The 17,130-nt window shown below is 27.1% G+C and overlaps 1 protein-coding gene across 3 annotated transcripts in view; it reads right to left on the bottom strand.

Moving 5' to 3' along the window:
- The window catches only part of LOC129963499 (filamin-A-like), a 152,429-nt gene that overhangs the window by 83,780 nt on the left and 51,519 nt on the right, over positions 1–17,130 (bottom strand). For all 3 annotated transcript variants that reach the window (XM_056077922.1, XM_056077924.1, XM_056077923.1), the window contains exon 2: positions 12,352–12,766. In XM_056077922.1, coding sequence (XP_055933897.1) covers positions 12,352–12,685 — 334 coding nt within the window. In that variant the 5' untranslated portion in view covers positions 12,686–12,766. The remainder of the gene's footprint in view (positions 1–12,351; positions 12,767–17,130) is intronic.

Genomic DNA, 17,130 nt, shown 5'->3' with positions numbered 1-17,130 from the left:
TGTAAAAAATTTGCGTGTACCTACTTCAAAAAATAGTTTTTTATTTAATAGAAAGAAGGGTGGAAAAATTTTACTTTTTATACGATATTTTCTTATTACAAAGGAGACCAATGCAACAAAGCATGTTTTTTTAAAGACATACAAAATATTTTATTATTTTCATTCGATTTTAGTTACACTTGGCATTCGGTTATCTATTATATAATTTGTTGCATTCTAAAGAGATTCGTGTGTGGGGGGGGGCATCTTTATTTTAAGTTTCACGAGAAGCGATAACTTTTTGACCAGATGGCTGTGAGTATAGTGCTAAATATTTATTTTCAGTTATTTCATAATTTGGAATAATAAAATCTTAAGATGTTTTTTCGAGACAATCAGCTTTTTTTCTTACTTTTTTTTACATACAATAACTGAAAGACAACTAAGCAAAATATATGTGTTTTTAGAATAACAGAAATTTGATAACGTTTGATTTTCATAACCACAGAACAATTTTAAATTAATTCAATGCTTCCATAATTATCTAAGCAAAATTCAGAATCATTCAAAGTAATTATTATTGTCATAAAATAATTGGAATGAAGTAATTAGCCATTGTGTAAATTCAAAAATTCTTACAAAATTTTACCGATATGAATTATAAAGTAATTTTCCATACTTTAAAAGCTTGAATAACAAAAATGAATTTAAATAAGTATTACCTGATATATTTATTTTAATATTTCTTTCTGATTTATTTCTACTTCTCACAATTTTTGCTTTTATATAGTTAAGAATTTTAATATGACTTGGAAAGTAATAGTTATTCACTAAGCAATTAACAGCAAAAAAAAAATGAATTGGAAAGTTTATAAAACTTTATTAAACAATACCCAGAAATAAAAAAAAAGTATTAAAAATATTAACCTTATTCCAGAGAGAAGCATTCAGACGGAACATTGACGGCATGCCAATAACTAAACACCTACGGTTTTAACTCAAATAATGCAGATACAATTCAAATCAGAAATGTCAAGAAGTTATCAAGTTACACCTCCCTACTGTCAGACGAACAGTCAAAATGATCAACTGACAATAGTTGGACGAATCCAAAAAATAAAATTTAAAATGATGTCCATGATTTTTTATTGAAAAAAAAAGATAAAGTTCTAATCATTCTTTTCAAAAATATATTTTACCAAAATAATTAATATTTACAGAGAAAATTCATTTAATATTTTAACAATTCATTAAAAAATTACTTGCCTACCAATAATTGTTGATCATCAATTAACTATATGGTAAACGGGATGGGTTTTTTCAAGTTCAATTATATCAACAGTTTGGAATATATGCTTTAGTTACTTAATGTCGATAGAACAAATTACTGAAAATGGCTTCTATTTTAATATTTCAAGCAAATAAATATGGAAGGAATAAAGACTTCAGAGGCTGCAGCCTAATAAATCATTTGATATCGTTCTTTTTGACGATTATAAAATTCTCATGTGCGATTATATCAAATAGCTACTGTAAGAAATGAATGAAAAAATAATTAGAAATATATGAAATTTTGGAATAAAGGGAGAAGGAATAACAAGATAATGGTAAATACAAAATAATAATTTGTATAGCCAAACGTCTCGAATTCTATTCTTTTAGACGATCAGGTACATTCTAAATTATTTGTTAAAATAAACTTTTTAACAATATACAACTCAAAAAACTTTTAATTTACAAATACATTGCTTCAATAATAATAATAAATTCTCTTTAAAATTGCTTAATGTAGAATTAAAAACTCGTGGAAGCAGAAAACATATTAGTTGTTTTGCGATATAAATTCAGTCAAGCAATTTTTTAAAAATATGCCATCTTAATAAAAAAAATTATTTTCTTTTTAAATTTACTTGCGCAAAAAAAGATATTTCCGATTTAAATATTTAATTAATATTACTAAAAAGTCTAGCGTACTTCATTTTGTCATTTGTAATGATTTAATTTAATTAATTCTTAAATGAAAAAAAGTATTGAAAATTCACTAATCAATCAAAATATTAACAAGGTAAAATAACAAATAGCTTTCAAATAATCTCTTTAAATGACTAAATATGTTAAAGAATTATAGATGACATCTCATTTTACTATTCGCATTTCGCGTCTTCATACGCTGGTTATATCTTTTTAAAGTCAGAAGAACGATTTTTCAGATGTCTTAGCCTTTGGAAACTTTTAGTATAACTTACGGCAAATTAATTTTTCTACATCGAGAAAACGTTTCCACTATTATTAAAAATTCTAAAAACCTTTATTTAAAATGGGTTTTTTTTTCGAGAATTAATCCCAAATTATATCAGCCTTAGCCGGCTATCACTTGTAATCTAGATAAAGACGACAAGGCAAATCGACTCAAAGGATCAGAAAGGAAAATCATTACAATCGAAAACGTTCTGGAGCACAACAATGCATTTATTCCATGCCAGAAATTTTTCACAGATATTCCAAAATTAAAAGTTCAAGCAAAATAATCCACTTCAGTTCTTCTATTTGATTGGTTCCATCTTCATTTAACGACATCAATCATCAGTATGAAGAGTCAACCTGCTTATTAATATATACTTTTTTAGCATTTTGCAAAACATATGTTACGCAATGCAACTCCATTCAGACAAAATGTCAGGGAACGAATATAAACAAGCACACAGCCATTTACCGAAGAGAAGAAAAGAAACAAGTGGCTTTATAAAAACAAAACAAAAAGAAACAAAAAGAAGGGAGCCAGACGAGACCAGTTCAAGGTCGGAGAGAAAAGGTGTTCTGGCTTTGCCTTGTCCACACACGTGGTACCATTATTTCAGATGATCAGCCGCGGAAGAATAGACCTCCGGGGAACCCTTCTGCCACCAAACGCGTGGGCAGCAAGCACATTTCACAAGAAATTCCAAGATAAAAGAACAAAAATTATACCGGCACGAACTGGTAACAGCAACTTTATGTTGAAAGTCTGGGAGGCTGGTTCATTTTGCATAGTTGATGGAACACAGACTTGGAAATTAAGATTCCCGCCAAAACCGATGAATAGATGGTGAGGGCAACAGGTCATGGGAGGATTAGAAAAATAGAAACCTATACTTATTTACAGTTGGTTGGGATTAATTGGAAGGTAGACATTTATTACGGAAAGAAATGGTAACCAAGGTTGCAAGGAAAAAAAAGTACAAAAAAGTGCAACTTCCCATTTTAGAAAAAAAAAAAAAAAAAAAAAATGATGAAAACTAAAATTTCCAGTTCAAAATTAGCTGTTACATTTGGGTTGCGACCGGGTAGTAGCTTTTCAAAATAACCTTAACCATAAAATTATTTTTTGCTTATAGTTTTCACACACACAAAAAAAAAGTTTGGGTGGTCAATGCTTTTACTAAAATGTCCCTTTGCCGTAATCGGATATAAATTGTTTCTTTTTATACTTTATATGCATGTGAAAGGTTGAGTTTGAATTATTTCATATCAAAACAATATTGACAAAATTTGATCACAAATCAACTGCTATTTGCAGATGCATTCTCAGCTTCTCAAAAGGTATTTGAAATATGAAATAACTGCAGCGCGAGGAGCAGCTGTTTAATAAAATAAACACGACTTCCGGGAGAATAATAGGTTACGCTTCGTTGTGAACAACTGCCATCCTTCAAAGTAATATTTCTTTCTATTTAGCAAATGTTCCGATGTAATTTTAAAAATTGTTTTATTAAAAGTTATTACTAAATATTTTTACATGAAACGTCCGGCAGAATGCGTCCGTTAAAAAGAAGAGAATTAGAAATAGTTTGATTTTCATTTCATGAAACAATTTCAATACATTTTATTACTCACAAATTTTAGTTCATTTCACAAAAATAAAGAAAACGCTTATTATTGCAATGTAGAAAGTTAATTTCTAAAATTCTAAATATTACATTTAAGAGAAAGAAAAATGGCTTGTTTATTTTATTGAATTATTTAACTATTAATATTTTTATATTTAAAACATTTTTTGAACCTCGAAAGAAATTTTTCAGATTAGAATCTGCTGTATGCACTTAAAATCAATAAAAATTCGATGTGTAAATTAAACTTTTTTTAAAAACAAAATCTGCAAATTATTTTTTACTTCATCTTGTTATTACTTATATAAAAAAATTTTTATTTGAAATATATAGTTAAAATTAAAAATGTCTTTTTAAAATTCTGATCTAGATAATATAAATACTGTGAATATTCAGTGTTTCCTTTAGTTTGCATTTGCACAGCAAAAGACTGTACTAAATAGAAATTTCTTATATTTATATACTTATAATTTTGTCGCATTTATGTGTGTAATGAATCAGTACATATCCTAAACATTTTGAAATTGATTTATCCTATTAAATCCACATTACTGAAGTGATTCATTATATTTGTGACTTAGAGCTTTTTTAGATCAGAAATTATATTTATTCGGTATGTTTTTTATTACTAATCTTGTAACTAACTATCTGACAAATAAAATATATCAAAATTTTAGACTTCCTCCTAATGGCACGTGACCTCTATTTTCGAAAGACAACGGCGGAAGTCAGGATCAACACAGCTGTCGAAAAGTCGGCACTTTGACAGCTATGATAGAAAAAAAAAATTCAAGGAGAATCCTTCGAAACAATCAAAGAAAGACATTACGCAATGCATGGTGGTTTTACCATCAGGTAAGCATGATCGTGGGTGTTGTGGTTGCGGTGAAGAAAGGGCTAGGATGAATACGAAAGATAGTTACTGACACAAGTTAATCTGCATATTTGAATTCCATTTTTGGTAAAGAAAAGAAAGATTTGCACAAACACAAAACACTTCATTGAAAAATTCAAAAGGAAAAACAGTTGCAGGAAATTAGATCAATTCTGAACTACAAAGAGAATGAGAGAGTAGTTTCCATTCTAAGAAAAAATATAAAGAACGATGACTTTCATATTTCATAAGATTTACCAACATTTTGTAATTCCAACTATTAAATAATAAATTAATTGTAATCAGACAAAAATATTCTTAAAATTACAAATTTTATGGCATAGGAATGGTTGTCAATAATAATTTGTCCCAGTATTTCTAATGCATTATGTAATATATTAATGAAGATTTATAACATGAAAAATATTATATAATTAGATTCTAAAGACAAAATAATACTCACTGAAACAAATGCCTCAAAAAAGCAGTTTGAAATCTGATTGTTCATAAGTTCCACATAATTCAAGATCACGGCATAATTTCTTTTAAATAAAACTATTTTTGATGTTTTGTCTCATCTTGGTGAAAAATACTAGAAATTAAATAATAAATGAATATCGTAGAGATGAGTTGACCTGCATTTTGCCCAGGCACCAAGAACCCATTTGTTGATTATTGCATGAGCACCCGAATAACAAGCTATAATTGCCATTTATAATGTCGATAGGTTGGATAATATTTGTTAAGATAAAATTATGCATTTACCAAAAGACACATATGATGAAAAAACGTTGAAAACCTTCTACAAGACGGACCTAGAACTATAAAATTAGTCATGTAGTTATTTCTTTAGTAATAGGTGCTCTCTAAAACCGGATCTTAAAAATTTCGTTGATTCTTAAATTAAAAATCTAATTAAAGTTTTCGCCCTTAGTAAAAACAGAACATAATATCGTACAAAAATTATTTTTATATCACTTTAAATTTCACAAAAATTAACTTTCAGCAATACTAATTTTGTTTTCAAGCAATTTATCTCAAAATTTTATAAGCTAATAAAAATGCTTATAGTATATTTTAAAAAAATAGTTTTTATCGTTTTTGTACACTCTTTATTATTTATTTATATATTTTATATTTATTTATATACTTTGCGACGGAATGTATTTTATTTTTGATATAATTAAATATAATTTTTAGCCTAAAAGTCAAACATTACTGTTTAAATTTTTTGTTAAATTTGAGTAAGACAAAAACTGTTCTTTAGCATAATATTTTTAAGTTAACATTTTTCCTGCAAATTATGCATGCAAAAAGCTTTACATACAAAATGTGACGTTGACGTAATCAAGTCAGACAAAGACTGGAGAGCGAATCAAACCAAAAATATATCGAGATGATATTTCAGACTAAAGGTTCGAATTTTTCTAAAACTATTTATTACGCATTTTCGACAAAAGTGAAGGGTTTTTTTTCTTCTTTTATTTACATTATTTTGGTAATCTGGCAATTCATAGTAAATTTCTATTGGTCAAATATTTTTTATTAGATACATTCAATAAATATTTGAAACAAATATTTACTTTTCTTAAATATCTTTATCAGAATAAAGATTCTTAAAGCCAGAATATACATATATTGAATTTATTTTGCCCTCCATATACATGAAGAAAAATCTTCAATATACGAAATTTAATTTCGTGTGTTTAATGATGAATTAAATATTTACAGATGCAGTTCGATATCCACGATTTTTCACAAAATATTAAATGAGTGTTATATCCACCTAACATTTGATAGGCAGAACGAGTTGACTAACTTAAATATAATAACATGCAATTTGAGCCATCTAAACCATACGACTTCATGAGCAGAGGGAAATAGTGAAATGTGTTGCTCTCATTCGCGATTAGTGAGGAATCATCCCATAAAATCCTTAATACTTACAAAACATATCAAGCTTAATAAGATACCACTATCACGATATTTTTCAATGGTACGGCTCGTACAAAGGCATTTAGAAACTACAGCGTCCCTTCCTTCAGCTGTGTTAGTGTAAAAATACAGTAACAAATTTCAGTTTGCATATAATATTTAAACTCATCAATAATTAATGCATTTTCTTTTAGAGATAATTTTCAAATGAAATGATGTATCATTCGCAAGAGAGGACGAATACTTAATTTTTCCTGTCATGTAATATTTTTATTTCACTTCATGTTTTATAAAGGAAAGAAAAAGAAAACAGGAGTTTTAAATATTTCTCCATTACAAAAATGTTTTAACGATATTCTGAAAAAAAAAATGATTAATGACAGATAAAACTTCATTAAAAATATTGTTCTACACTTTTTTTGTACGTAAATATGAATTAATAACCCTGTATATTTGTTTTAACTTGCTTCATCATTATTTGATTGTTCAAAAGTAGTTCGATAAATCTTTTTAAACAACAGTAAAGAATTCAAGAAGTAATTAAGAAAATTTATATTCATGTTTAATGTCACATTAAATTGCTTCATAAATTATTAAATATATATAGATTTATTTAATCAAACTTATCCACATTAAATCATTATTTTAATTAATTAATTATTAAATTAATTAAGATCAATTATTGCTGAAATTATCATGAACAATGTAATATAAATTACAGCGCATCTAGATAAGCAATGAAAGAGTAGCCACTACTTTCTAAGAAACGTGTTTTGTTTTTTGTTTTTTTCTTTCTCTCCATATTGGAATGTCGAATACAATCAGACGCCGGATCTGTCTTGAAGACATATACATCTCAATTATCACAACGATGAGAAAAATTCAAATATCATTTATAATCACTTCAAATGATTTAAAAACTGAAACTGCACACATATTTGAAGTTGAAGCGATAACGATCTAGAGATCAAGGTTATCTTCAAGGGAAATAAATTCAACAAAATTTAGAAGCAGAAACAGATCAACTTTATAAAAATACCCAAGATCACTCATAACAAAATCAAGGCTGGTAATAATTTTTTAAAAAGCAGTAATCAGACATATTTCGCAAAAGCATTTTTGTCGAATGTGTATACATCGCATATTAGAAAATACTTCAGAAAGAATTTTGATTGTGGATGAGAAAATATTTCTGACCAGATTAAATCTATCAATTCCAAATTATAAGAACATTCTGATCAATAATTCGCTAAATCGGTAACAAAGCGTAACGTCCATAACCGCTGGACCGTTGCCGGCAACCAAGCCTGAACACCTCACGTAACATCTATCAATATAAATATACCAGCGATTCTTCAGAAAGCAAGAATTCTTATGTCAAAAAAAAAAAAAAAAATAATAATTTTTTCGGTGTTCTTTCATGACGTTTAGATAGTAGAAGCAACGAATTTTTGGCAAGACGGCAAACGAATTTTTATGGCAAGAACATGCAGGATGAGATGTCTTTTGAAATAAAAGACCATTTCTTATCAAAACGTGCATTAGACAGTCTTTTAAAAAAGAAAAATAACTCGAGACAAAAGTACATTTTTAGTTAAAGAAAATGATGCAACAAACCAACAACTTAATAAGCAACAAATTAAAATGAACTCTCTTCATAATTATTCTGGCCTCTAATGTTCCATCTTCGCATTCGTTAGTAAGAGAACTAATCAATGTCTGTATTTTGTAGGTTAATGACAAAGCCTGTTTGAAAAATTCAAATCTAGAACTCAATTGTCTACGAGGTTAATGTCCAAATATTCCTATTTTCTTAGTTAAAATTTTATAAATGTCATCATTCAAACATAAGAAGTTGTTTCTATTTTAAGTACAGAACTATCGTTTTTATCTCTTTTAAATAATAGCTCTGAAGATGTTTGTGACATGTAAACATGATTCAGAGACGAATATAACATTTGTTTAGATTTCCCTCTCCCATGACAGCAATTCTGACAAAATGGCAATAAATGGCAAAACTGCCATTTAGCATTGAGCTGAATATTTTTTAGCGATAAATCTATTTCAAATAGATTTATATAATAAAAGATGGCAAATATACACACCTTTATCATAAGATGAATACATATGGATGTGTATGCTAGCGCTCTAGACAGACATTTTGACCAAGAACTACCAAACTTCGCACATATATACATTGGAGGATGGAAATGGTCAATTCGGAGGGATTTTTTCATATTTTAATTATTTAAAAATTCAGACGAATTTTGGTGTTTTTTCGCTTTAACGTTCAAAAACATTATAATATAAAAATGATTTTCACATCGTCATAACATTTTTTTAATTATATATTTTCATTGATAACAATTTTCTTTGACATATAAATTAAGTTTTTATTTTTAATGAATTTTTAAAATATATTTTAAGTTTATTTTCTAACAATTTATTTCATACTAAAAAAACAGAATTTAACCTTCCACGTTACGAGTTCATACAGGGAAATGAGCTTTTATCAACTTGTTGTATTTACCTTGACAAAGTTGAAATTAATAGATTAATTTAGCTCTTACTGCCAACTAAACCTAGAAAAGGATAATTTTAAAATAACAATTAGGAAATGAAATAAGCATGAAGCACGATACTTTCTAAAAAGACTAGGGCATGAAAAAGATGCGAGTTTTTATATCGACATTACTGATTCAACGACTCTGCAATATTTGAGGCAAATATAGTTTATATTATATTATATTATATTATATTATATATACATATATATATTATATATATATATATACAAGATATCGATTCTAATCGGGTCCCAACACCTAAATTCTAAACATTTCATATTAGACATACATATCTAATAAGAAAACATGGTCCAAGGGGAGTAAAGAATACTATTTTTTATGCGGGTGGAGTCAATAAATGCTCTGATGTATAGCGAATTTTATGTTTTGATATAGACCCTCGGTCTTTCTTTATCACATTTAATAATATATTTTATAAGTCTCAGTTAACAAAATATTTTTGGGGCAGTAGCATTTTAAATAAAGTTTCATCCTATTGCTATTAAAACCGAGTTTTCATACAAATTGAATTAATAGTTAAATATTATATTTCCCCAAGGCTCATTAGCCGAAAATTATGAAATTGCTGATTGTAATAAAAATAGGGACATTCAAAACATCATAGCTCCATCAGATTTAATTGTAAAAGATAGAAACGTTTTTTCTCCATTTAAAAGTTGGAGTGACAAGAATATTTCACTGAATATGATTACTTAAAACGAAAAAAGACTAAAATATTTAAGATTCATAATTTTTTCAGAAGTATATTGATTGATTGAAACAAAATATAATATTTACATCAAATAAATTCTTTTGAAAGTAAAATTAAAAATTTAATTTATGATGGATCAAAGAAATTATTTATTAATAATTCTTTCCGATATTTCGTAAATTAATAAAAATATTCCGTAGAGCACATAAAACTTCAATGGTGATTCTAATATCAGAACGATTCTATTTTCAGATTCATATTTTTAAAAAAACATGTTTAATTCCAGCAAAATTTTTATACTAATTAAAATTTAATCAGTTCGGTTTCAATTTAAAGTTGAAATTTTATGGGAACTGATATAAAAATAGATAGTAGAATCAACAAAACAGTATAAGGCTTTTACAATAGAAAGAGGAAAATTTTAGAAAGCATTAATACCGGCGTATTAGCTGATTACCAAAGGTGGTTGGTAAAAAAATAAAATAAGCCATATTTTTTGTCTTCAAATTTTCTTTATGTATATTTAAAATTTGGCCGAAAATCAAATATGCTTAATAATTCGATAAAATGTCTTATTTGCAATCTGGACAATTAGTTAGTAAAGAATTAGTAAGTTAACTTATGAACTGACAAACAATGATAAATCTTGCTCATTTTAAAAATGCGGAATGTATACATTAAAAATCATTTGAATATATACAGACAAAGTAAAACTTCATCTCCATACCACAAAATATATTTGAATTTAGTCACAATTTTTCCTGTAGTCTTTTAGGTTTTGGATACTTCTATAGCATCTATTTAATCAAGATATTCTAAGTTTCTTGTTAAGGGTTTTTTTTAAATTATTCCAGGTAGTATTTAAAATAAAAGTTTAAAATTTTTCTTGGCTCTTATAAAAAAGTGTAACAGAGAATTGTTAAGTTTTTTTTTAATCCCTAATAAAGACTTAATATGTACTATAATATCACATGTTTTAATCTCTTCTGCGAAGTTTGTAATGAAGTCAAAAATTACCGACGTTGCACTTTTGGTGAATGAAGCGATACCATGACAAAAATAAAGATAAATTGTTGATCCTAAAATGCAATTTTATCCTGACATGAAAAACAGAGAAAAATATTCCCTATTATTAGGGATGAGTTGATTGCCCAAATAAGGTAAAATTCGATTTCTTACGCAACTTTAGAACTGCTTCAAATAAAAATACCACAAAAAGTGTTGTTTTTTTTTTTTATTAAGATAGTTTCTAGTAACAATAATAAAAGCAAATGTGTGTGTGCAATATTGGTCCTATGACTTTCTGCATGCTACTATTTTAAAAACATCGTACAAATTTTTTTATACCTTAACAATATATATATATATATATATATATATATCTTTTCCAATAATACGAATTTATTATGCAATTGTTACATGATTTAAAAGTTTAAATATTATATATAAAAGCATTAATAATGTTAAATTACTGGTAAAATTTTGACTAAAATTATATCAAAAAGATGCTTAGGGTGTTTCTGAAAAAAAAATAAGCAACATTTTCAGTAATAATTATAGTCACTGTCCACAAAATTTCCTTTCTCACCATAGAAAAATATCTAGGAATTTGTAAGTAAACATATAATACAGTTCCCATTATTTGTCAACTTGAACCAGCGATTAACAGTTTCGTGTATATTATCTTACACGAAAGTGAATGATATAATAAAATAAGAATAAGCTAGAATAAGAATTTTCAAGGAATAAAGAAAATCAAAAACGAGAATTTAAAGAAATCATTCTATTTACACATACACACAAAAAAAACTTACCTTAAAAGACAACAAAATAGAGTTTTGATAATAATTTGATGCTAATTGTACAATTTAACAAAATCTTTCCGGGGGGATGAATTAAAGTTATAAAATGAGTTTATTTGCGATTGTACCAGATTTTTCTTTTTATTTCAATTGTTTCATTTATTCGATTTTTCTGATGTGAATAATTTTTTTTTTCTGATTTTTCTCCAATTATTTTCCATACTAAATATACCACAATTCAAATTTTCGGCTTTGCATTTTGATACAAAATCTGTCATTCTAATAAATGACATATACCAGAATGACAGATTTCCTGGATCAATTGAATTAAGGGGAAAAAAGTGTAGCCATGAAGGCATCTAAACATCAACAGAAATTTCGATTTTTCTTTCATCCTTGTCACATAAACTAATTATTTTTGCAGTTATTTTTTCTTCCTCTAGTTCAGAATTTTATCCGCATTCTTAAAAACACACACACACACAAAAATTAAGAAAATTCACATTAATTACTAGCGCATCGGTTAAAAGATGATGATTCAGACGATTTAAGCTGCAAACATAAAAACGCATCCACAATTAATATTTGAGTTAACATTTCTAAAATGCAAACTTACCAATATTGACGATCTTAATCCCTTCATCCTCTTCTAGAAATTTCAAGGCCACAGATACATTTTCCAACTTTTGCGACCTAAAAGTAGGTTTCTTATTATGTTTAGGTAATCTTCTACCGGACAACACCTCCACCAGAGCGATGAGCCTCAACCCGTCCGAGAGATCCGTCTCGAGGTTGGCAATGGGCTTGCCCACCGTCTTCAGGTGTTCGTTTGCCCATCGTGTGAACGTGTTCTGTTGGATACGTTTCCATACTGCGTCCTCAGCCAGATCGCGCTCCATTTCGTCTGGCTGCTCCTCCTGTTGCTGCTGTCCATTCTGAGGCTGTTGCATTCTCGCGCCGCGCCGCTGATGACCTCACTTCCTCCTGGTTGCTTCTTTTGATTTTCTTCTTTACCTCGAGGTCTTCTCTCCCTGCGTGACAGGAAAAAAAAAAGAAGAGGTAATCAATTGTCATTCTTATAGTGAATGGAAGCAGGTGAAGTGATTGGGAAGTCTTTTTGTTTACGATTTTATATCGAGAAAGTGATTATAAAAAAGTGTTAAAAGTGTGTTCAGGATGACAATAAAAACATCTTATATGATAGCTAGCTGAAATTGTATAAATATAATATCTTGTATAATTTCTTTTAACATATTTTTTTTTTTATCTTTAGAGAATTTTTAAGAAATCTTATTAATTATTGACAAGTTAAATTTATGGCCAAGATTATATTCTAACTACTATATTAATCATGGCACTTTCCATTATGTTTATTGGTCTGTAAATGAAACGTATTGGTAATTAGTTACATTCGTGGTACGTTTCTAGGTGTTATGAAATACAAGTCCGGGTAATCGAATACCGAAATTTCTTTCATACACATAATGACGTTTGTCAATTAAATTATCTATAATTTAAATTTCTTGAATTATATGTAATTTAATCGACAGAAATCATTTTTTGTATTGACTACTTTTATACAATGCTGTAAAGAATTACTAATTCATAAGTTGTCAGAACAAATAATACTTATTTTTCTTACATTATATTTTAATGATACATTAAATTAGAATACTATTTCAAAATGAATAAAAGTTATAAACATTGAAATATTGATATAATATTTATTGATATTCGAAAGTAATTCATAAAATTCCTTTCACTTCAAAAAATAAACTAGCACTAGTTTCATAAATCTGTCTGTTTATTTCAATGGTTTTGCAATTTTTAATTATAAAATACTGCATACGTTGTTTTAATCCAAAACCTAATGTTTACCAAAAATAAGTTTTCTAACTTTTTTTTTTTTTGTAAAATTTGTCAAAAATAATGGGACTGAATTGTAATAAATAATTCATAAACTATGAGATACACATTTCTTTAAATTAAATTTCTTAAAAATTGTAAGCAACTATTTTGACATTGTTGCTTACAATTTATTTGTTTTTATCGCGAAATAAAACAAATAGTTAAAACGGTTAAATATTTTGCTTTTTTTAAGAGTTGATTTATCGTTTTCATATCTTATTGCAAGCCTTGAACAGCATTTATTTTTCTTATTGAAACTAAAAATACTTCAAATACCAAGAAAAACGTGAATAAATTCGCATAAAACAGTAAATTCTTGTAAGATTTCTAGATATATTTGGGAGTGATGCCAGGAAATTACTGATAGAAAAATTCAAAACATAATATTCAGAAATCAACATGAGATATTAGGAAAATACTAGCTGTCATTTAAATCTGCTTCAAAATTGATTATAGCACTTTAATATACAAAACAGATTCATGAAATAACGAAATAATCCTAAATGATTAAAAATGGTAAGGTATTTTAAATATAAATAAAAAATATCTTTATCTTAAAAAATGTGAAAAATACCTTTTTCATGAGTCTTTATGTTTCTGTTTAAAATAGATATAAATAAATGCATGAAAATATCGAATATTTTTCATCTAATCAGATATTTCTTCTAACACGAAAAATAATATGAATGAAGAATTAAGAATCACTCCTTCTCTGTGTTAAGAATTAAAAAACAAAGAATTATTTGTTAGTTTCGGTTGCCACCAAAATAATACAAATATACTAAATTAATTTTTGAAAGCAAACATTTAGAGTTTTAAAATCGTTTTCATTATTTTCTGGCGGGAAATAATATTTTGGGAAAGATATATAAATAAAAAAATTAACAAAAAAAAAAAAAAAAAAAAAAAGGAAACGTCTTAACATAATTCATATATTTGCATTTTTTCATCTAATTGTAGGAATTGAGAAACAACAGATCAACAACTCAAAATTTTTTAAAAAAACTTATTTTAAACTGCAATTCTGTTAACAGTTAAAAAAACATGTTAGATTAAAAAGTAATAGATTTATTCTACTTCATGAGGAAACTGAATTTCAGCTGCACTTAAATTTTTGATCACTGCTAATAATTGGAATAGTTGAATGAATTTTTAAAATGAAAAAGAAGTTAAAACTTTTTTCTTGTTCAAATTTATATGTTTAGTATTTTGCTTATGATATTTATGTAAAACTTTATTTAATGAACAAAGCAAAATGATATTAATAATTAATATTATAATTACATTAATATTATTATATAATGTTACTATAAAATTATAATAGTATTATATATTTCAAGTAATTGATATTAAAATATTATTAGTAATATGAATCAAATTTCCAAAGATATTTATGTTTTATTTTATTATGATACTACAGAAATAATAGATCAAAAACCTAAAAATGAACCAAAATTTGATTTTAATGATATGCCGAAATGTTTAAAATTTTATATTAGTGCATTATAAGAATGCCCAGCAAATTAGCCCAATGTTTAGCAAACAGTTCAAAATAATTTTCTTAACAAATTAAGATCATTAATTAATCTATAAATTTCTAATTTAAAGGAATTTTAAACGATCTGGTTTAAAGGAAGGTTCTGGTTAAAGGTTTAAAGGGATTCGAAGAATAACATTTTTATAAATTATAGCTCCTGGAATCATATTTATTTTATTTTATTGATTTGCAATTAGGGAAAAGAAAGTAACTTAATGGCCCCTTGAATTGCTTAGAAGTCGAAGATATGAGAGAAATAAAAATTTGATTGATCTGCGTCATTCAAAACATCGTTTGCTTTTAGCAATATTTATAATTCTAAGAAAAATCATATATAAAGTGAACAGATCTACTAGATTTATATCTTATTAAGATGAGGCGAACAAAAGGAGGGATTTTTTTTTTTTTTTTTGACATTCTGCATTTGAAGCTTTTCAGGTTGGAACTTGGAAAATGTACTTATTTCCATCAAGCAATAACGAAACCCTCTGGAATCTTAGTCGAATTTGCCTTAGTCTTAGTCAAGTTAGTTCCACCATTTTCCCTGTATGCGCTCGCGCTCACACACACACACACAATAAATCCACTATTTGATTTTATACTTGAAAATTTATTTGAGAAATGAAATCAAATTATTTCCAAAAACAATCTTATGCTTATTACGATTAAAAGAATAAACAAACTAAAACGATTTTTTTTTCTCAATACATATTCTTATAAATTTATTACTAATGACTAATGCTTTGAAAAAAAATTTGGGGATACGTAGGAATAATACAGATACGAAATATTAATGATATTTAACATTTTTTAATACAGAAAAATATGCTTTAATTTTTATAGAGTATTCTATGCAATGGAATGAATCTTTTGAATTAAAAAACATTTGGTATTTGATTGAATTCAAATATTTGTACCTTCGACATAGATAAGAATTCATGAACACGAAACTTTGAGATAGTCTTTAAAATAATATTTTTATTCGGATTACTGGTCCTTAAAATAATAACTTTTCACTGATGGTTAATTTTTTAAAGGAATACGATCATTGTTTGTTATATATCAATAGGAATAAGAATTTAAGGCGACATTTAATTATAAAAAGAAATTAAATTATCATGTAACATTTTGTAATTATTTGCAAGAAAACTCTTCCAATTATAGTTACTACTTATGGCAGCTGGAATTTAGTTCTCCATTTCATAAAAGTAAAAGAGAAAAAAAAAAGTCCAAATGAAATTTATTTCAAGTGTTCTGCAACCATTCGCACATAATTCCATTAATGGTCTATAGCTGGGTCGCAGATGAAATACTGCACACGATATTTCCTCACTTGACACTTTATATGACTCAACGATAAAAAATTCTCCTGAGAATGTCTCGAATTCTAATCGTAAGCTCTTCGGAAACATTACTCGTGCTCCAAAGAACAGAAGGCAGTGACGTCATACCGTGATGTCACAAGTCTTCAGAAAAGCGATGATGTCATGAACTTACAGCCAGACGGGCGATTAAAAACCACCGGCTCAGCGATTGTGTGTGTGCACAGATTTCACCGTAATCGAAAGTTATTTTCTATATATGGAAATGCATGGAAGAATGTTAAAATTGTGAATACACAATGGGAGTGCAACACCGCAACAGCTGTCGTTTGGAAATACATACTAAGGCGCGCACCGTAATATTCTTATGTTCCAAGTTTCGCCATTTTTCCTGTTTTCATTTTTTTATTACATTCCTTTCTTTCTGGATTAGCAAATAAATTTAACTAATGAAAAGAACGCCAGAATTTTATAATATAGTTTGCGTTTAAAAATTATATGGAAAAAGTGCAAAGAAATCAGCAGAGCTATTCTGCTGTTTAAATTAAATATTTTAAACTGTTTTTTATAAGAAGATATAAAAATTATGAATAGTCATTAGGAATAGGATTTTTCGGAAATTGACAAA

The sequence above is a fragment of the Argiope bruennichi genome, chromosome 3 (assembly GCF_947563725.1).
Source record: "Argiope bruennichi chromosome 3, qqArgBrue1.1, whole genome shotgun sequence".
NCBI classification, from domain to species: domain Eukaryota; kingdom Metazoa; phylum Arthropoda; class Arachnida; order Araneae; family Araneidae; genus Argiope; species Argiope bruennichi.
Note: the sequence above shows the minus strand (reverse complement) of the source record. Positions and strands in the feature narration are given on the sequence as shown.